Genomic DNA, 23671 nt, shown 5'->3' with positions numbered 1-23671 from the left:
TAACTCGTTCACTGCCATTGACGACTATAGACGTCAAAAATTCATTTGAACTATTTTTATTAGTAAAACATTTTTCCCCACTTTTGTTAACAAGAGTTTGAAAAACGTTTTTTTTTTATTGTATTAGAACAGATATAAAAATTGGGATTAATTGTGAATTAACTATTGAAGTCATGCGATTAATTACAATTTATGATTTTTAAAAAATAAGATTTTCTTTAAAAACAAAATTTTTTTTTTTTTTCGTAAATTAGGGGCATTAGGCGATTAAAATTTTTAATTGTAATTAATCGCATGACTTCACTTGTTAACTCACAATTAATCACAAATGTTACATCTGTTCTAAATGTAGAAAAACAATTATAGGTTTTCATACTCTTGGTAACAAAAATGGAAAAAAATGTTAAATAGAAATAGTTCAAATTAATTTTTGACGTCTATAGCCGTCAATGGCAGCGAATGAGTTAATATTGTTATTTTCTATTTTTGGAAATAATATGTTTGATTTGTCTTTTTATTATTATAGTTTTGACAGTTATAAATGTACGGATTTAAAGTATTGTGACCGGATGTATCAAATATGACACAAATCAAGTCTTGTAGACTTTCATTTGAATTATTTTTCTTTTTTTTTTTGCTTCTTCAAAAAGGACCAATGAATACCATTTACAAATAATCAGAATTTTCTCTCATATATTTCATGGTTCCAGCTTTATAGAGTTAATTACTCAGATTGATAATGTATAATTATTTGAGAAGATGTGATATTTCAAAAGTGTTCATATTAATCAAGACCCAACAAGTAGCTCAGTTTCAAAAAGAGTGGTGACCCCTGTTGTGCATGTATTCCATTTCAAACAAAGCAAGTGCTTATTATAAATATAATCATTTTCATGTAAAAATAGTTTTTACTCAGTGTGCCTGGAGGTGTCTAATGCTGCAGACTGCAATTTCCTCTCTCTGGGCATTTCTTATTGTAACTTTTTCTATTTGTCCCCTTCAAATATGAATGAAAATTGCACACTCACACGCACGCACACACGCACATGCACACACACATACAAGATAAAAATTAATTTTAAAAAAATTATATATATATATATATATATATAAATAAATGAATAAAAAAGGGAGCAATGATCCAGAAAAAATAAATAAATAAATAAAAATTTTAAAAAATAATGAAAATTGCAACATTTGTCTCCTCGTTACACTTCTCGTCCGTTATTGATCTGGAACACATTTAAAGTTTCTGTCCAACTTTACTTACTGCTTAGTGGCAGCTCTAAAAATGAAGGTTGGATCAAAGCTGAAATGTCCTTTTCCAAGGCAACCACCCTGCTCCTCCTGATGACAAGGGGAAGGGGGGGGGAGGTATGACTTGTAAATATGTTGATGCTATGTGTCATTTTGTGATAGAGTCACATGTGTTCAGCATCGTGCATTGAAACATAAATTGATTAAAATGATTAAAAATATCCACTTTAATACTGTGGGGTCGAGTCAATGTTCTGCTTATACTGCAACCATCTATAAAATCTATATTTGCTGTTGTGCTTTTTGTCCGACAATGTTTTTACTGGCTGTACGTTGTCTTTAATAAAACGTATTTAAAAAGAAGAAGAAAAGTGTGCATCAGCATGTGATGTGATTTCAATCTTGACCTCATGCTTTTACTCTCACTTACTATCAGCGTGTTGCCTTATCTTGTCACTTTATCTGGCAGCTTTTCAAGCTTTTAGACAAAATGTCTACAAACCACATTTAGCTAAACATCTAGATCAGATGTGACGTCAAACCAAATGCAAGTCATCTGATGCACAAAACAGTGACACACTCTTTAAGAATTGAGCACTCCCATCCATAAGTGGCTAACACTTTGATATGGAGCAAATAGTAAAGTTGATTTCCAGTCTCTGTCTCCCTCTGGTGGACAAAAATTGTCCCAGCAGACGTGATGGGGGAAAAAAAATCACCCTAGTGAAAATAGATATGCAAGACTTAAATCCTCCTCATCTTAATGGTTTACTGGTTGGAACGAACATGGAAGCTTTAGGTTTGGTTATGAAGTGTTGGCTCACTATAGCGAGGAAAAAAAATATTTGTACACGTGTGTGTAGAATTAATGGATCTGTTGCATTGAAAGCATTTTTTTCTGAATGAGGGTCAACGTTATGGTGTAATTTCTAAAAGGGCCGCAAGATGTCATCCATTCATAACCAAAAGCATGGCGAAGGCAACACAATATGTATAGTAGTGTACAGTCAGTGCGTAGAAAATAAAGTCCCTCCGTGCCAGTTGTTCTTCTCCACAGTGGTATGTTGATCAAGCTGGTGGGTAAAATACGTCACTTCCTCAAATAAGCTGTTTACCTCAAATTAAACATTGGAATTTACTTAAAAATAATAATAATAATAATAATAATAATCTGTCAGACCTAATATTTTAGTTTTGACTGATGCGAATAATTAATTTATGTAACCTGAGATGTGTATTGTCATGGAAATTCATTTCTTAATAATTTTTTTTTTATTAATTATTAATTATAATAAAATAAAAATAATAATTTCAAGTGGTCTAAAAATAAAAAAACTGCCGTAATTGTAAACCAATATTAATCAGATTTTTATTTTTTTTTTAAAGTTAACTTAGCTAAAGATTAACTCATTCACTGCCATTGACAGCTATAGACGTAAAAAAAAAAATCATTTAAACTATTTCTATTAGTTTAACATTTTTTTCCCCACTTTTGTTAAGAAAAGTATGAAAACCTAGAAAAAAAAAGTATTGTACATTTATAACAGATATAAAATTCGTGGGTGCCTGACCATGAGTTGGTGGGGGTCACTTGGTCCACTGTAGTCAAGGAAACATATTTTCTTACTTTTTTTTTTTTTAAACACAAGATGTCGCCACAGAGTCACCAAAGATGACAATATCCAGTGGCGTAGCAACATTCCTCAGAGACCCCAAGCGAGAAGAGATTGGGTGCCCCTGGCGGCCATTTGTAGTGTATATAGTCATTTAAAAATGTCAATAAACAATCACCATTAATTGTACTTCATTCAAGTGGCTTGTTTTGTTTTAGTTTGTTTAACTTTAGCAAGAATCATTCTAAGTCAGTCAGAAAACAGGAAAATAAAATTACTAATTGCTCGGTTGCTTAAAAAAAATGGAAATAAAAGCTTTACTATAATAGGCCGTTTTAACTTACTAACATAGTTTGGTTTTGTTTTTTAACAACTTGCTATGCATGGTCATTTACGCACACAAAAAAATCTGCCTTACTATAACATGGTCATTTAAAAAAAGAAGAAAAAAAGAAAAAAGACACCTTACAATACATGGTCATCTTTTTTTTAAAAAATGCTTTACTATATACATGGTCATTTAAAAAAAACGCCTTACTATATATGTTTTTTTTTAAGTTTTTTTTTTAAAGACGCCTTATTATACATGGTCATCTTTTTTTTAAATGCGTTACTATACATGGTCGCTTAAAAAAAAAACGCCTTACTATATTTAAAAAAAATTAATTAAAAAAATAAAAACGCCTTACGCCCATGGTCATTTAAAAAAACAAAAAACAAAAAAACACCTTACTATGGTCGTTTTGAAAAAGAAAACACCTTACTATACTTTTTTTTTGCAATTTCCTGCCTTGCCTCATGGCAAACCACGCCTCTGACAATAGACAATGATTAGACTTCATTCATATGCTTACACATAGCAAATAATTGTACCAAAAATGATATACAAGTGCATTTTTAACTTTTGTCCAATGACATGCAACCATTTTTTTTGGAGGGTGGGGGGCTTCAAACAATAATTTCATCAGTCTGTTGTCCTGCTTGTTATTGCGGCATACACAGAAAGCTCTCTAACCTGTTTTCCAGGTTTGGTCACGTGCTCTTTCACATATAGTGCGGACTGACCTTAGCACATTTAACTTGCTGCTCCGGAAAAACTGTGACCCCTGGTGCTCTCATTGGGGAAAAAACATTTATATATATATATTACCGTTTTATTTGACCACATGCAACATGGCACATTTTTGTGGTCAATGGAGCTATATTCATTGACTGCACTCGATATCAGTGACAAAGACTCTCTACGCTACAAAATTCTAAATTCTAAAATTGCAACACCATTCACCTGTGATTTAAATTTCCAATTGCAGCTAAATTTGTTACAGATGACGGTCAGCCATTCATGAATTTACTATATGTGAATAACTTTTGTTGATTGCAACTGTTGCTATTAAAAAAGTCTGAAAGTGACGTTACAAGATATCTCTTGGGGGTCTCATTGAGCCTGTTTTCTATATCATGCAAGCGAGAAGCATTAGAAATGTGTTCAACACTTAAAATGTACATAGACAGCTTTGTGTGTGCTGGGGTCCAGGGGCCCCGCCACACATTTTCATGTGTCTACTTATGACCCCCGGAGACTGGAGAGGGGCCCTCTCCTCCAAAATGGCTCAGTTTCCTCCCCGAGCTATAAAAGAAAAACAGAGCAGCACATGTTAACCCTTGACCCTTTGGCGTGACGGATGAGGCGCAACATGCAACGTGCGCATGGAAAGAATCTAGAGTGCTTTCCTTTGAGGGGCGGGCGCACACATTAGATCCAGTTACTGTATTCTTCGACTTCGGTTGGCACCCCAAACTCAGCGGTCTGCTCCGAGCACTTCAAATGACTTCCAGATGAGCAGTGAAATCAGGACACGCCATCAACACTTGGATAGCAACATTTACTTCATTATAAAAGATTAAGCAGCTAATCACAAGCCGTTTTTATGATTAGTTATCTACTTAAGATGTCGGGTAGAAAAGACATTCACTTCATCATTCATCATTTAGTTAAATTGTTGGCAAGTTAGGTAGATAGTTGCCAAACTAGCAAACGGTTAGTTAGGTATCGAGTAAGTAATTTCACTACATAAAATCTTAGTCATTTAGTCAACTAGGTAGCAAAAATAAAGTTGAAGTAATAGTTATTTTTAATGAAAATGTTTGCTAGCTACTGAGTTTTGTTCATTTAGGAAAAATAGGGGAAATAACAGGGGAAAAAAGTTAGTTACCAGACAGGTGGTCGGTGGTTTGTTATTTAGCAAACGACTAAGTCATGTAGCCAGCAAGTTACAGTATGTTGACAGTTACTAAAAAGTTGTTGTTACAAAACATCAAGTTGTTACGTTACTAGCAAGTTAGGTAACTAGCCATTATGTTAGCAAACAACATTTCTAGTTAGCAAAGAAAAGTAAATGACCTCGTTATCAGGTAAATTGGTCAGTTGTCATGTTAGCAAAGGTTCGTAAAAAGTGAGTAATTTCTGGTTTGACAGTTAGGTTGCTATTAAGTTTAGTTTAGTTTTTAAAGTTAAATAACTATTACTTTAGCAAGCAAGTAAAGTAGTAGCTTGGTAGTAAGTTAGCAAATGATTTAATTGTCTAGTTAGCAAGTAAGTGGTAATTTACCAAACAATGTTTTTATCTATTAACCAAGTCGCCATCTTACTAGTTAGTTTTCCATTTTCTGGTCTATATGTTAAGTTGTTTGAGAAAGTTTCCATTCATACCAAAAAGTTTAGTTGGTTAGTTAGTTAGTTAGTTAGTTAGTTAGTTATGAAAGCACAAAGGTCAGATGTAATGTTAATCACTGTTGCTAATAAATTAGTTAACAAGTTAGGTAGCTGGTATGTATGTTGGTTAGCAAAAATATACGTAATTTATTTATTTACACAGCAAATTATTTATCAAAATGTAACCCAGTCTATCTAGTTAGTAATCTTCTAATGGGGCAGACAGTTAGTTAGTGTTAGGGTTAGGATGTCAACAGGTTGGATAGCTAGTTATTAGTTGTCTTGTTTATGTTTTTTTCCTCATTATTCATTTTGATTTACACTACCATTAATAATGTAAAAGTTGGCAAATTAGGTAACAAGTAACACATAGTTTTAGTAGTTATGGGTATTTAGCCATCTATTGAGTTGGTTATCGTTCAGGATTACATAAAACAACTTGATCTACTTTGTCATACTCAACACAGTACACACCGCTGATTGCAAACGGACGCAGACCCCATTGTGGTTGAACAAACAAATACATCTGTTTACAAATGTTTTTTCATTTGGTTCATGATGAAAGCAATTACACTTTCTCAGACAAAAAAACAAACAAACATGTGGTCCTTCTTTGCACAAATTATCTGCTCTTATATTCGAGTACAGCGTAAGAGTACTCTTGCCACCTCTACTTTCCAATAAAGGCCAACTTTTGTAATCTGCCTTGCTCTTGCCAGTGCGCACACCGCTGATTGCATAAACTGGCGCAAAGGTACAATGTGGATTTCATGTACGGTAGTTGGACACTTTTTTTTAAATGACTTGGATTGGATTCTAGTTTATGTATTCATTTATCTGGTTGGGGTCATAAAACAGGATTGTATTGGGGTTGATGATTGAATTGACTGGCAAAAACTCCCGAGTTTTTATTACAGTTAGTCTAGCCTCCTCGCACATGTATGTTGACATGTATAGGGGCTACATTGCCAAAGCGGATGTTCACAAACCTTCGGGGCCTCATACGGGTCAAACCTCAAGCGACTTGAGACTGTGCGTGAAACACAAGACAGGCGCCTTGTGCAGCAGGCAAATTAACATTGCAGCTACTTGATGCTGATCAAGGAGGTGCTGCTGCTGGCGGAGAGGGTGGGGGCTGGGTCGGTGTACTAAGCTTCCAAAACATTTGTGTCGATATATTACTCACATTAATAGGATCATGCGTGATTATCCTCATTTAGTTGTAAGTGGTACAAAGGCTTAGGAGGAGGTGGCGCTGGAGAATGCTGCAGATATACACTCGCACGAATCTTCATTAGGTGCCCCTGCACGGTACAGAGGAGAAGCTTTTACAAAGATGACAATGCTCAGTTTTGAGGTCATGCGTTTGTGGTTTGCAGGGGTATAGTACGCCACTGTCTCATGGTGTTTATTGTAATCTGGACAGCTTTTTAAACTTATTCAGAGAGGGACAAAATATTAGGAACATGTCTCATGATGAAAAATTCACTTTGAAATTATGTGTATTTAAAAAATAAAAAAAAAACTTTACTCAAAATGTATTTCTTTACCAAGAATTGTTGTTGGAATATTTATGTATTAAAATTAATTATTTATAAAAACCTTTGTATTTGTTTTACATTTCAGAATTTTTTTTATAATTTATTTTAACACATGCACCAAATATTAAAAAGTATTTGCTAACATTTTATATATATATATATATAAAACATGCCTTTAATTAAATATATTTCTGAATATTTGAACTATTTATATATAATTAAATATAGTGCATTTATCTAAATATTTGAGTTCTTTTTCAGTATTATGTTGATCAGTTGTAAAGGTCCGTCATAGATTACAGACATATTTGCACCCCCCAAAAAATTAATAATAAGGGAGCTAGGGGGAAATTTGTCTGTATAGCTTCAATAAGTGCTGCACATAAAGAAAATTTCCACAGGAATGCATGCAGAGGCCAGTTTTGTCTTACAGTGCAGGAAATTGAGGCTTCTTCCTTTTGTTTTCTTCCACACAAAAAAAAAAACCCAGACAATTCCAAACAAAACATTGTTTTCCAAGCGCAAAGCTAATGTTTAGTAACAGCAGCTGGTCAGCAAGAAAAAGAATACAATTATTCGAAGCAAGAATTCGCAACAGTGTAGAGGTAGATGAAGAAATTTTATTGTATGAAAAAATATACGCATAAAAGCATACACACGCACATACACACGCGCACACACACACACGGTCTATATGTACAGTACCAAAAAAAAAGCGATCTGGACAAGAGAGCAGCAGTCGAAGCTCCTCAGGATCTCATATATCAGTACCGGTTCTCCGGACGTACGCCGTTTCAGAACCGAACTTCACAACAATACTGAGGAGCGCAAGCAGTGACGCGCACTTGTCCACATCGCAAGTTAGTCGCAAACTAACCTTTGCTTTTTGCAGGTAAATGCCGTGGCGGGAGGGGAGGCTCATCACAAACGAAATACAGTACTATAGTAGGATTAAAGAGGAGTTCTAGAACACCCAAAATGTGCAGCATTTCAGTTGTTTTCTATAGCAGCTCTACATGCGTCTGTCTGTCTACACGTGAATGACCAGACTGCCGCCTCGCACCAGCCGCTCCCGGTAGCGCTGCAGCCAGTCCCTCAGCTCCGAGATCCGGTAGCCCTCCGGTCCCCTGCCCCCCTGGTAAACGATCTTGCCCTCCTGCAGGATGTAAAGTCTGTCGAAGTAGGCGCCGTAGGCGACGTTGCAAGGGTTCTCCATGCCATCCACCACCACGGGGCACCCGGGCGCCTCGGAGCGCATGAGCTGCGCCGCGTGGAGCCGGTCCTCCAGGCAGCGGTGCTTGGGGATCTGATAAGGCGCGTCGGTGCTGACCCAGCCGTCCGACGGGTGCGCCTCCTCGATGTACACCAGCACGGAGTCGGCGATGTCGGCGTGGTCCAGCACCAGCCCTTGGAACGCCTTGAGGCGCGCCATGAAGGGGGGTCAAGTGCAGCTGCCGAAGTTGAGGATGAGCGGTCTCCTCTCGCGGGCGAAGTCCAGGATGCGCCCGCGCCGCTCGTCCTCCAGCCGCACCACCTCCGTGTTGGGCGCGCCGCGCCCGAGGTGCGCCGCCTTGAGGAGGTCCAGCTTGTGTCCGTGCCACACCGCCTTCAGGGAGTCCAGCGTGAAGAAGCGGTTGGAGTCGGAGATGCACAGAGGAGGGTCCATGGCGTCGCTCTCCTCCCGCTCCTTCATCCGGAGGAAAAACCTCCTCCGGATGCACAGAAAGTCGAGGAGCCAGAACGTGAGCGCGGCCAGCAGGAAGCGGGGCAGAAGCACCAGGCACACCAGCGCGTTCTTGACGGCCTTCATGGTGTTCATCTTGCGCCCACCTACCCCCACCCACCGACCCCCCTAAAAATGTGTGCCGGCTTCAAGTTGGGTGACTTGCAACTTCCCCTCTTTTTATAGCAGCCACAGGTCTCAATGATGCACACCCCGCCTCCTGCACAGCGGGGCCGAGGCCTCACATGGCGGGGATTACCTTCTGTCAACTCCGCTGCTTTGAGCTGATGCCAGACAACAGTCCGATGATGAGAGCCATCAAAGTGAAAGTCAATCAAATGCGCCGGTCGCGCATCATGTGTGACATCGAGCTCAAAGGCGACTTTTCATCTGTTGTGACGGTGATGTCAAGTTACTTGCAGGCTGCGGGAATCAACGCGATGGCTTCAGTTAGGTTGGGGGAAGTTAGTTGAACTTGCACATCATTGATCCCTCCCAGGAGAGATGGAACGAACAACTATATAGCAGCAGCATCTGTATTTTTTGTCTTTTCTTTTTTATCAGCGCACATATTTCCAAAACAGATTCATGACACATTACTATTTGAATATTACTCACAAAATATGCACATATCTAGTCTGTTTTTTTTTTTTAAAATTAAAACATTTCATGGTCAACGCAAGATCCATTCTCAACATCAATGGGTTTCAACAATCAGAAAAAAATAGTTGTTTTTTTTAGCACAAAAATTACCATTCAAAGGTGGCACAAAACTGCTGAACAGCAAACTATCATTGTGCAAGGAGCTCATTTTCTTCATCCACAAAAATCAACTCACTCAAAATGTTCATATTATTTTCGTACTGCATGCCATTCCAAAACTACCACAAAAAAAAAATGACTAGGCCTACTCACATTAGTATTGGGCAGAATAAGACCAAGCACAACTAAGCAATGTCTACCATCTAGTGGTGAACGGTGATATTACCATTTAAAATTACCCTCCACCATTCACAGGGTATAGAGACCCTGTCACATGTCAGGACCGTCCTAAACCGAGGAACCACCGGAAGCCACAAAACAATAACTGCCTATTTAACTTGGGGGACACTTGAGTCTTGTTTCTTTGATTAACTGCTGACTTCACATAACCTCCCGTTTATATTCATCTCACGTCTGACTTCTCTGAACAGTCCTTAGTGAGGTCGCTCCTTCCTTTTTGGAATATGTTGCAAAAAAAAAAGCCAAAGAAAAAGCAAAATACACAAGTTTGAAATATTTCACGGAACATAAAACTTCGGAAGAGTTCAACTTTCTACTGGACTTTGCTCATGTCAACTGGTTACTAGAAAATGTACGTTTGAAACAAATCTCAAGCAGCATGTTTGTTTTTTGTTGTTTTTACCCCCTTCACATCTATACACGATTTTGGACTCCAAATTCTTTCATATTCTCAGCGTGTGTGTTTCTTGTGAATGTCAACTAAAGGAACATTAGCATTTCAAAGAAATAGTCCACACACACCACACACACAGAAAGGCACAAACATTTCCTTAAAAAAATAAAATAAAATAACTGATGGTCTTGTGCATGTTTTAAGAGCTTAAAGTAACACCAGGAGTTATTTGATATTTGTATGACCAAAAGAAACACGAAAAAGAAAACATGTCCGAGTAAATAACGCAATACTAATTAAATATTGTGTGGTGCAACATTAAAGGAACAAAAACAGAACTACTTCTGTAAAAAATTAAGTTTTTTTTTTTCTTTCTAAATTTGCTGTTACGCAACTAACAATCACACGTAACTGGCATTGAGAGCTAAATACTCAACTCATTATCCGGATGAGACACTGATTGGCTGGTTATGGCGTACGAGGGCGTGTTTTAAGAGACCAGATGAAACTAATAATAAGACCCAAACACAAAGCGGCTCGTAAATCAAATGATGTTGATGAACAACCAAAATAATTAATGATATAAAATTTCACAACTGAAATAGAATTTTAACTATCTTGCACACGCAAGAACGTAGATCAAGAGAATTGTTTCTTATTCCTGGTCACGTGTTTTGTGGACAATTCAAAATTGCTGGAATGACAAACTAAGGGGATGCCTTGCAGGAAGACTCACACTCAGGAAATAACACAAATTTCAGTATAAAAAAAAAAAAGAGGGTCTATTTTTATACAATGTAATGAGAGGTTTATTGAAGGTCTGTTATTTTCCAGTTTAACTTTTGCTGTTCCTTTTCACTGCTGAGGAACAGGAACAGAGAGTCTGCAGGAGCAGGAAGAAAAGAGAAAGACTTTTGTCAATTAGATCAGAACACAAGATGTTGTGATTTTAGGATATATACCCGTTATCATGTCATGATATTAAAAAGAGAACATCTGTTTAAAAAGTTGGGTTGATTTCCATTTGTGCAGTTCTAGCACCCTCTGGTGGCTAGTTTTTTTTTTTTTTTTTTTTTTAGTGCCGTTTAATTTTCACAAAGGCATGTTTTGGCCCTTCTATGTTTAAAATCCATGCATTAGCAACTAAGTCCCTCAATATATATATTATATTTATATATTTATAATATTTTTAATTGCTGTAATGTACAAATGCACAATATTGTGTTTTATTTTTATTTTTAGTATGAGCTCATTTTTTACAATATTCTGACCCTTTTTTTGTATCGCCAACCACCTCACAATATCGTGATAATTATCGTATCGTGATGTTTGGATATTGTTACATCCCTTGTTACCATAGCGAGCCACTCGCACGATTTATTTGGCAGTTTTTACGCTGTGAAGGTCGAACAAAGCAAGGGTAATGACCCTCTATGACATTAAATGTTAAATCACAAAACGGTCTTGACGTAGTGAGTATCATAGCACACTTGAAGTTACATGATGGGTGACTGAGCACTCATAATGGCCAGATGGCTAATATGTCATTAACAAATAAAGACTACAAGGGGGAAAAAGATAACACAAGCCAAAAGGAAATGAATGTTCCAGTACTAATGTTTGTTTGCTTTTGCAACATCAACAAATACAGGGCAAGACAAGAGTGTTTTTACACGCACGCCAGAGGTCCACACTGTTATGCCTCAGGGAAATGTCAACAAAAGATGACACGGTAGCATTCAGCTTTTAGACATGAGTTATTGTCTGATAAGACGATTCACTAACCCAAACAAGACGGTAAAGATAGAAGATTAAGTCGTGTGCCGTCCAAGCCTGACTCATGATGACGAATGACTTTCTCGTCTTAAATGCGTTCTTATGTCTTTAGTCACTCGCATTTTTTCCCCCTAAAGTTTACGAACCCACATGATGTGTATATATACACTGCATATCAATATAGAATTGAAACTTTTCCTCCATTCCAAGGTAAAGACAAATCCTATTTGTGAGTTGTGAAGCGCATGCCACAGCAGCATGTGGCACGATGGCATCTAAACAGAAATCAGGAAGAAAAAAAAAATCCGGAAAAGGTACAGTACAAATGGCATCAATGTAGAATTGAGGAGGGAGATAATTATATATTTCCATAACACACCTGAATTTTAAACACAGAGACAACAACAATAAAACAAGCAATTATTGACACAATTATTTCATTTAGTGGACACAATGGTGTGTGTGTGTTTTTTTTTAAGCCAAAAATAGTATTATATGTTACAAGTTTTCTAAAATATAAGGAAAATAAATATAAAGAAATGAGTGATTTTTCTGCACCATGATGTTTGGACTTAGTAGGTACTATAAAAATCCTATTACTACCTGTATTTTTATTTTAAACCTCAAGAGGGCGCCTTGGATGACACCATATTTGCCAACATGGCTTCCTGCATTTGTTTGGTGTGTGCGCCTCAACCTGGGTTGATATACTCTAAAAAAAACTGTTGGGTCAAAAGTAACCCAATTATATTATATTTTTTGACCCAAGGAAAGGATCTGACAAATATTTATGAGTTGGTAAAAGACCCGTTTCTTAACTCATTCACTGCCATTGACGGCTAAAGACGTCAAAAATGAATTTGAACTATTTCTATTAGTTTAACATTTTTTTCCACTTTTGCTAACAAGAGTATGAAAATCTATACTTGTTTCATTGTAAATTTATAACAGATCTAAAATTTGTGATTAATCGTTAGTTAATTAGTGAAGTCATGTGATTAGTTACAATTAAAAATGTTAATTGCCTGACGCCCCTAATTTAAAAAAGAGCGTCAGATGATTAATTTTTTTAATTGTAATTAATCACATGACTTCTATAGTTGACTCACGATTAATCACAAATTTTAGATCTGTTCTAAATTTACAATAATTTTTTCCCTAGGTTTTCATAAAAAATGAAATGAAATGAAAAAAAAATGTTAAACTAATAAAAATAGTTCACATGAATTTTTGACATCGAAAGTCATCAATGGCAGTGAATGAGTTAACTCAAGGTTGGGTCAAATTGACCCAAGCAGAGGATCAGTACATTTTTGACCCATAGTTGGGTTATTTTTGACCCAACTGTTTTTAGAGTGTAGATAATCAATGTGAGTGAGAATCCTCAATAATGAAAATGGTTAAAAATCCATATCTATTATGTTGTCTGTTTCTCATCTCCAATGGATACAAATACAATCTTGCTACGAATACGCCCAGGTTAAATTGATGTGGTTTTCTAGAGAAGCCCAGTTCCAGTCACTATACTACCTCTTGGGAATCATCACCGAAAAAAAAAAAAAAAAAAAGAAGAAGCACAACAGACGACGTGCATCCTGGGGCACCATCCTGTAACAATGACGGTGCATGAGTCCATCTTCTGCGCTCACCATCTGGTACATGGTGCGCACAGCCAAGGACAAGAGTAGACTTCAGCGTATGATTGGCTGCAATCTGCCATGGCAACCCTCAAGACTTGGTGGTTGAGGTGAGCAGATAACATCATTCCTGGCAATTTTTTTTTTTTTTACAAACACTCCTTTTTGGTAAAATCTCACTCTATCAAAGATCTACATCTTTAGCCAGTGCTACTTGCTATCAAAAACAACAACCACGTGGATGGACTCACACCAAATTCCAAAATTCAATCAAGCCAATTCCAAAAAGAGGGAGTTTTAAGCGTACAAAAATTAAACAAGAAACAACACAAAATATAACAGAAGCAACGCTCGTCCTCAGTGATCCACATGATGAATGAAAGATTAAGAAAGTGTGCTCACTTAACCATAACTTCTTCTTCTCCTTTCATCGTCTACTTTACAGGAAGTATAGAAAAAAAAATCCCCCAAAACACACGTGCAGAGTTAATCCTTTAATTCTGGCTGAAATGAAGTGTACTAGCGCCTGATGTGATATGACGACATCGTGTATGATGATAATTCAAACTCCAAAAAGTCTTGGGTATATTTTTCAGGAAATTTCTCCAAATCGTGCAACTTAGAAAGGAAGTCAACCCCAAATTTTTGGGGGGGACAATAATATGTTCTATGCAGCCCCACTAGTCTAAATATGTTTAATATTGCGTTAGTGGAATATGAGTTAAGCAGCAAAATCCAGTTGTTTTCATTCATTTTAGGGGGCGGCCATTTTGCCACTTGCTGTCGACTGAAGATGAGATCAGGTAACAACCAATCACAGTGCAGCTTCAGAAAACAGGTGAGCTGTGATTGGTCGTTGCCTGCAACATTGATGTCATCTTCATTCGACAGCAAGTGGCAAAATGGCCGCCCCCTAAAATGGATGAAAGCGGCTGGATTTTGCTGCTTAACTCATATTCCACAAATGCCATATTAATCAGAATGTCATGTTTAGACTAATGAGGTCACATATAAAATACTAACGTCAATAAATGTTTAAGGTTGACTTCCACTTTAATGATATACCATATATGCTTCGACTATGTTGACAAAAACGAACCCAAACTTAAAATATAACCTAGTCTACCAAATATCCAATATAAACTTGGTTGTGTTTGGGCTCCTGAATAAAACCAAACTAATCAATTTGTCAGATCGATGACATACAGAGAACATGCTGTACACTGTACCATGACCCCGTGCGTTGAGGTCATGCAGGAGAAGTCTGTTCAGCGTTTGCGTCTTCACATCTGGACACACACATGAGTCATGACTGGATCACGGCCAATCACTGTGCGTATTTAACAAAAGCATTCCCAGTTGAGCCAGCACATGGTAGATTGGTTAAGCCATGATCGTTAGTTACAGTAAATCCATGTCATATTTGACTGCCGGGTGGAAGGCAGACATGCGGGAAAGATGAAATGACTCAGACGGCAGACGGTGGGAGTTCAACAGGGGCTTGAAATCACCGTCGCAACGTTTTCCTCATTCCGTAGCTGATTAAAATTCACATGTGAAGAATATGAATCTTCTAATTGCAAGGCAATCACGATCTTTTGGCCGTCAAATTCACGGCACTTTAGAGGTGTCGGATTGTGATAAATGAATGCAACAGTTCGTTACTACTGCTAATTTCTTGAAGCTTTCAACAAGCAACACTGCACTCCCAAGCCAGCCACTATTCACTTTATGTAAAAACAAGCCAGAAAGGAGGAAAGGATGGCAGACGGAAGAAAGCTCCTTGAGACTGGGAAAGGCAACTGTAATGAATCCAACAGCCAACCGGAAAACCCCCCCCACCCGCCACCCCTCCCTAGACTTCCACATTTGTTGCTCTTTTTTATTTATGAACATTTGAACATACTGTATTTGTTCAATCCCTTTAAGTTCGTTTTCCCTCCCTCTTCATCATCCCCCCTTCCTGCATCGACACATCTGCATCATCTAAAACTGTCTTTGCCTTCTCACAAAAAAAAACAAGAGAAAAAAAAAAGTTCCCACCTGCTGTGACCAAATTTGCTTTGAGGAATTACGCTTTTGTTGCCGCGGCTGTGAACACCGAGAGGCGTATTCGCTAACCTTCGTACTTTTACCTCCTATAAACTTTGCTGGAGTTCTTGGCAGCAGCTCGTGGGTTCATGCGAGGACAATGCAGATCTGGGAAAATAGTTTTTTTTTTCCCGGCTACTTACTTATTGACGTGGCGGGGTTCCAGAAACCACAACTAATGAAATATCTCAACGACTACCCAGCAAAACAGATTTATAACTAGCTTCAATTCTGCCTCCGTCCCTTTCAAGTCTCCCACCTTGAACAGAAAATAATAGCGGATAAGAATCCTCGATTTCACCTTTCGCCACCCTGTCTAAATCAAAGAGGACGAGTGTTTACGCTCAACTTGAATGAACTGTTATTTGCCTGTGGGTTGTTTGCATCTCCGCAACTCGCCTGCCAACGAGGGATGTACAAACATGTTATAACAGTCTGTTTCATCTCGATACTCATGTCGCGCTCAAAGTAGTCTTGGATATTTCTTTGGTTTAAAAAACAAAAAGCTCAGGAAATAGCGACAAAAACAGTAGCATACCTCCAAAATAGTAAATAAACAGTTTTTTCCTTTTGGCCCAAATATTTCATGGTGGACGTTACTCTATATAGTATATATTTTTTTAGTACCACCTATCGGAGAGGAAAGTGGTGATCTGTAATTTGAGCTGTGAATCAAGTCGGTTGTGTTCACGCCCACGACGGCGCCAAGCTGTGTACATCTGTAGCCCGCCTTTGCGCACAGTTGGACCGCGCTTCATGCCAGATTTGCGCTATGGATGAAAATAGCGCCCTATTAATGCTTTAGTTCCTTCAATTACATGTTTAAGTCAGGCTGTGCAAGTATTCAAAATTCAATTACGATTTCATTATTCCACCCCACGATTACAAAATTGGCATAACGGAAAAAATGAACAAACAATTATTAATACTAATTCTGAGTTGTTTTGAGGCCTGCGCACACGCCCACTTGTCAAAGCTAGTTAGCTAGTTTGTTTATAGAAGGAAAACACACTTGAATTTATACAGTCACACCTTTTAAAATTATGTTATTAAATAATTTACAAAATTTTGTTTGGCTTAAAAGAACTTACATAATTATAGCGTTTCAAAGATTTTTATTCGACTTAATATTTTTTACATTTAATTTCTTCTTCTTTTTTGTACCAAAAAACAAATGTTTGATTAATTGTGATTTCAATTATTCCGAAAATAATTGCGATTAATATTTTTTTTTCCATAATTGAGCAACCCTACATAGGAGTATTTTACTTATCATCCCAAACTCTCAATACAAAATCATTGCAATATTTTGCCAACAAGACCAAAAGCATTACGATACAGCAATTTCATGATATATCGTACGACAAAGACAACCATTCAAGATTCATGGCATTATCCAAGAAGATAGAAAAATATTTTATAAAACGATAAAAAAAGAGACTATTTTGGATTAATGCAGTGAAGTAGCAAGAAACAAACCAGACCACGTCAATGCCTATGAAAATGCTAATCATTGTAAAAGATGTCATCTCATGTATATGACATGTATTTGAGGGAGGTATTTTTATAAATTGATGACTAATTGCATTATGGAATCTTTTACAGGGGCAGTTGCTATTTAAAGCAATATGGTAATAATATGTGTCAGCATATTTCTCACCTGATTTTACAATGAAGCAGTCTGAACATATCTTAAAAAGACAGGCCTCTTCTAAATGCGGTTCCTGCGCATTATTGTCTGGTCTCTAAGGGTTACTGGTGAGTGCTCACACAAGTTAGTGTCTCGAGAAGTCTTTGGCCTTACTTGAACTCCTCAAGTCATGGTGATGGCGCGCCTGTCGGAGGGTGTCCTCATGTGGCTTCTCCCACTCAGGCCTGTTTGAGCTTATTAGTGTGTGCCCGTCTGTACACTCATTGATGCCAGTCCTCGGGACAGATGGTGGCAAGACACGGTGGGTGAGCGCATGCACACACACATGCACGGACGCACCTTTTCTTTTCTGCCTTAATGTCTGTTGTTGTTGCACTTCTGCCGAAAAATTTTCATTGATCAATTGAGTAATGCTGTCACTTTGTATGCCATAACTTTGATGGTTGACTGTCATGTCGATGTGGTTATCGACTCAACTAAACTTACTGTATTTGCATCAGCACATGAGTGTTGATCATCTAACTGCTCTTTTTGTGGGTAAATAAACATTTTTTTGGAAACTGTGAAAAAGTGATACAAATAAATATATGTCTTACTTTGAAGTAGAAGAATGGTCATAATCGCATCCTTAGTCTGGTGATTTGATCACTTTTATGAGGTGCTCTGAATGTCATACATTCAAAACAAGTATCATCGATTAACTTTCATGTCAGCATGTTTTGTTGGTCAAACGTAGTTTATTGTAATTTTGTGTGCAAACTATCAAAATATAGGTGTGTGATATAAAAATATTAAGTAAAGAATATTTAAATGCAATTACATAAAAAAATACCGAAAAATTCACATTTTTAGAAACTAATAACCAAATTTAAAACAAAAAAAATTAATAATGTTGAATCACTACCTTATTTTGCAAAAAACAATCTTTAATGCCCCAACACAAACAAAATTTCAAACATACTAGGGGGGCAAAATGTATTGCAAAATCAATGCATCATTTAATCACAACAGTCAAGCTAACAACCGCAGGTTCCAACATTTTCATAATATCTTCTGTACATAATTTATATATTTGTTTGTACTTTACTTTTAAACATGTTTTTCAACAACGTGATCCACACATTTTCAACTCGACAATATTTTTCAATAAGTTATATATGGAAGTATAAGTAAGAAGTGTGAGTACAAAGATTTCTAGTTAAAAACATATATTTTTTTAAATAGCTACAGTTTGACATTTTATTTTTTACATTACCTAGGAGAAAAGTAAAGTTTCACATTAATCATGACACTTTCTAGTTTAATTCAATTCACCTATCAACTTTTTTTGTCTGATGCTGAAAATGATCAACTTTGTTTTGTTTAAACTCAACGTAACCTTATTAAGGTCATATGTATCGAATTTATTTTCAACTGCAGTCAGAAGCGGTTGACAAAATGGATGGACGGACATCTTGATTTACGTACTACTTGACCACGTGCCAGGGTTCATGTAAAGAACCAGAAAAGGATTTGGTGCGAGCATTGCTGGGAAGGGTTCCGTCTTAAGGAATCTAAAAGGTTCATCAATGTGAGGTTTACTTGTTTACCAAAAACTAAATCCCCCCAAGAGGGGGAATCAAAGCTCTGCTGTCCTCATGAGGTCATTGTGCACTCAACAGTGTTTAATAGGATGTGTTTTACTGCCTTGAGTTGTCTCTGCGGGGTACCGCTGAAGCGCTGCTCCAAACGTCAACTGGCAGCGTTTGGGAAGCGAGACGGGACGGGAGGGTGAGGCAAAACCCAAAACGACTGAGTCAGTCAAGCAAAGAGAAAGGCCGAGGAGGTTCATGCAGATGCAACGGGAAACGTGTGCTTATGTTATCAATGGGGTCTTGTTCCTTTTTGTATTCTTGTGGGGTAAACAAAAGATCGTCGTCAAACATGCGAGGACAAATTTCCAACGCTTTATTGAATTGGAATGGTCGCCGACGAATGGCTGAATGATACGTTTTATATTCAGTTACAGAGTTCTGGTTCACTCACGGCCCGATTGAATAAAAGATTGCACGTGCAAAAAATGGGTGTAAAATTGATTGTGCATGCAAATAGTTGTGGAAGCTGATCAACTAACTGGTCGCAAGCACAATTTCAATGTGCTAAATTGCGTTTCTGGTCGATGCGATTCCAAATGTGAACTTTTTTGAAAAATGAGAGGCGACTTGTAGAACTTTTTCACAATTGCAAACATTCTTGAAATGTCAACAGAAATTCTCATGACATTGTCTAGGCAGCAGTCGCCAAATTTCTTGAAAGTGAGAGCTACTTCTTAGCCCCATTTTTTTCTTTAATTTTAGAAACTGTCTTTATTTTTGCTGTCTTATAAATTTTACATGGTCAATGTATGTTCTTTTCTTAAATTTTGTTAACTACTTTTGTTTATATGCTTTGCTCTTAATATTGTTAACTGCTGTGTTTGTTTATGCTTGTTAGTGTTGTCTTTCCTTTTGTAAAGCACATTGGCCTTGCCTGTAAAAAGCCTGTACCGTATTTCTGACAAATAGTGGCTTGAACGTGTCTATAAGTAGGGAAGTCCTAAACTTTTGGAACATTTAAAAAAAAATAAAAAATAAAAAAAGTATTACAATTAATGTTAGGATAACATGAGTTTAAAGAGAGTAAACAGGTACTATTAGCCAGAACGCTAATTAAAGACAATGTGAATACCTGTATACGGAACCTGTTTACATCCTGTGGTAAGAATCCACAATTTAATTTATCTGAGAGTTTCCATGTTTCCATGCTGCTGTTTTGGTTACCAATAGTGTTCTAATGTGCTGTGCAGTTACCATGTGTGAAATGCCGAATCCATGAACGGAGGTCATTTAGTAAACATCTCCCCCGTATAAATTGGAAGCAAGAGACAGTACAAAGCTTATAAATTTGAACAGCAAAGTGAGGTATCGGTATTTGATGTTAGATTTCAGATAGGTACATTCCATGTCAGCACACCTTTTCAGCACTCTGTTGATGTTTTGCAGAATTTGGGACAGTGTTGTTCTGTGTTAGCCTGTGAATACTTTTGGCAGCTGGTGAATTTCATCTACTGCATTCCTGACTGTTTCGGACTTGGTTAATTATCCCCATAATAAATTCCTTTCATGCTGGGTCTACTGGGCAACATCAATCATCAGTCATGATACTGTTTGTATCCTGACTTTAGATGCCAAAAACAGCAGACTATATCACCGCATACTATGAAGTGATTAATTGAACTTCAATGCAAGCTATGTTTTGAGCAAATATGTGTTTTTACAATAAACATTTATCCCCTGTAGGGAACAATATGACTACAGTACATTATTTGGGAGTCAAATCTAAAGAGCTCTTTGATGATGTTTTCACATTAACTGGCCAGCGTTCTAAGTGTGTGTGTGGAAAAGTCGCAGGAAAAATAAACCTAAATTTACAAAATCGGGCTGAAAAGTTCTAAAAATCAACCTCCCCGGAAAAGTGGCCTCTAGTGTGTGAGGGGAAGGTGTGGCTAGAAAAGGGGCTAAGGAAGCATTTTTTTTAAGAAAAATGCAGCCCCTAACCAGTGGACAATTAATGCCACTATTTTTATTTTATTTCTTAACCTTTTTTTTTTTTAACCAAATGTACCTTATGTCGAATCCATATTTGTGTAATTCAGTCCACTGGCATCATCATTTCTGTTAACCATAAACATAATTCCGAGTGCGGCATGTTACAAACTGGGAATAATTCCTCCAAAACAAAACAAATGAGAACAATATGGTTCGAGAGGCTTGGCAACACTTGAGTGAAAGTCCGCTGCTAATAGGCTATGAGTGAGGTGTTTTGGATAAAGGTTTTAGAGCAATAAACAGACCAAGAACAATATTTTAGTGGACGCTTTCACATAGCAGAGACAACTCGGAAACAAATGAGTTGATGCTCAGATGCTTGTAGACACGAAAGAAGCCAACAATGCTGAATTAAAAACTTGATAGACGAAGAATTTATACGGCAAACAAGATGATTTTTTTTTTTTTTTAAAGTAACATCTCAAGAAACTAACCAATGAGCGGAGCAAACAAATCACGCAGCTGTGCCCAACATGCAAAAAAAAAGTGCTGTTCATAAAGTCTCAAAAACAAGAATTTAAATTATTACAAAAATTCCACTCAATAAAACATGACGGCCTACAGGCTGTAATAATGCAAAATGACCCCGCATGATTCAAGATAGGTGGAAATTGTCAAATACGAAAGAAAATAACGAAGTTGTTGTAAATAGGCGGCAGGTGAATGGATGTGCACTCAAACAAAACCCTGAAAGTCTCTGTCAGGAAATGTCATGGCAAAAAATGTGGAAAACAGTCCAGAACAGGTAGCACGACGCACAATGAACATTACATGACAAAAAAAAAAGAAAATCTCCATCTCCACAAAACACAAGAATATATTTAATATGCTTGATGTAAAATATGGATATGCTTATAAACTGCAAGCAGACAATGTACACACGCACACACAAAGCAAAAATATGTGAGCTTACTAACAGGGTGGTGGACATTTTCAGCTAATGCTAGCAATTAATGAGCACATAATGGACCTTCACTTAGTAACGTGATTCAGTCAGAAATCTGCCGGTATACTGTTTATTAAATATATAATAATTGTATGAAAATGACAAAACACAAGCGTAAAAATGTTCTACATTTTCATGATGATAGTGATTATGATGATGACACCACAGGCACATCAAATTTACAATGACTCTTAAGAGCTTTGTAAGTGCTGCTATTTTGGTTAGCAAAACAGGATTCATTTAATGTCAATGCGTAAACAATAACGTCTATGAACTTGGATGTTTACATTTTTCTTCTGGGGGTGGGATAGACATTTATTAATCGCCATAGCAACTTACCCTATTGTGAATAGTCACTGATTTGTGACCATGAGAAGGCGAGAAGCAAGCGTGGCAGATAAACAACCAACAAACAGACAAAGCAACATATCTTGCCTTCACTTGCGCTTTGGCGAGATAACAATGTGATCTCCTTTGGAAGAAGGAGCAAGAAGACCTACAACGACCTATCGACCAACAATAAACTCACTTAAGGGAATCGCACAATGTGTCTTTCAAAAAAAAAAAAAAAAGATAATGCTTGCGAGCTTGAGTTTCAGTCTGCTAAAAGGTGTTGTCGACCTCCTCAGCCTCCTACACAGCACCGAGAAACTTTTAGTGCAAATCACAGCATCCTGACGGTCTGGTTACATAACAAGTGCACACAAGTCTACTTTCAATTTGCTAGTCTATATTTCCGGGATTGTGGAGGTGGTGAGAGTTTTCTTCTTTTTTTTTTTTTTAATGGGGTTAGCGCCTACCTACATAGCAGCCTATGCGTTGGAGCTATGCGAGGACAATTTAAAGGGACAGCTTCAAGTAACCATGAAGAGTAGAAGTTTTAAACTGCAAACAAACTTTGGGGTTTGACGGATAAACTATAGGAGGTGGAGCAAAAGTCAATTTGGCATACTCAAAATGAAAGTCATAGGACAGAGGAAGTACTACTTTGGTTTTCAGTCAAACTTTTCTCAGTATTGATGGAGAATTGCGACACTGCATGGCCATCGGTCACACGTGACGAAATTGCTGGCAATAGTTGCAGATTTTATTTTATTTTTTTTAGGTGTTGGCGCATTATGCAATTGTTTTTGGTTCAGCAGAATTATTTTAAAAACAATATAATATAAACCTTTTGACAAATGTTTCAAACAATTTTTTGTAACTATCAACTGTTAACTGTTCCAGCTGCTTGCATAGACATTCTAAAGGATTTAGATAAGAAAGAAATAATTTGACACTGGCAAAACTGTAATTCTCAAAAATACATATTGACACTTTACTTTATTTCTTGTCTTGTGGCCCATGTGTGTCTTCTAAATTAAGTTTTGATTTCATATATTATTATTGATGTCACTAGGAGATAAACCTACTTGTAAAGGTTTAAACACAACCAATATTTTGAGGCCATCGGCTGGAAATGTTTGGTGAGACCACATTTTATAAGCTATTAGAAAAAGAGTGTGAATGTACTCAGGCCTGCCAAACATCCTGAGCAGGTTTGGGTGGTCTGGCATACCACCAGGTGTAACCTAATGCAACCCAAACAACCAGTTTCTCGCATTTGCAACAGTTTTAAAAAAAAAAAATTTTTTTTACGTTTTTGTTGTATGAGGAAAATTTAAGTTCAACGTTATGATGGAGGTCAAATTGACCAATTTA

At 37.1% G+C, this 23671-nt stretch overlaps 1 protein-coding gene across 6 annotated transcripts in view; it reads right to left on the bottom strand.

Annotated features, from left to right (window-relative positions):
* dio3a (iodothyronine deiodinase 3a) overlaps positions 1-23671 on the bottom strand; it is a 46128-nt gene that overhangs the window by 7143 nt on the left and 15314 nt on the right. For 2 of the 6 annotated variants that reach the window (XM_077559060.1, XM_077559067.1), the window contains exon 3: positions 7725-9270. The exons of 2 other annotated variants lie outside the window; for them this stretch is intronic. In XM_077559060.1, the coding sequence (XP_077415186.1) occupies positions 8155-8943 (789 nt within the window). In that variant the 5' untranslated portion in view covers positions 8944-9270 and the 3' untranslated portion in view covers positions 7725-8154. Of the gene's footprint in view, positions 1-4487; positions 4700-6769; positions 6888-7724; positions 9271-23671 lie in introns of those variants that run through there. 2 more of the 6 variants (XR_013291304.1, XR_013291300.1) reach the window with 2 other exon arrangements.

This window comes from Vanacampus margaritifer, chromosome 1 (genome assembly GCF_051991255.1).
Source record: "Vanacampus margaritifer isolate UIUO_Vmar chromosome 1, RoL_Vmar_1.0, whole genome shotgun sequence".
Classification (NCBI taxonomy): Eukaryota; Metazoa; Chordata; class Actinopteri; order Syngnathiformes; family Syngnathidae; genus Vanacampus; species Vanacampus margaritifer.
Note: the sequence above shows the minus strand (reverse complement) of the source record. Positions and strands in the feature narration are given on the sequence as shown.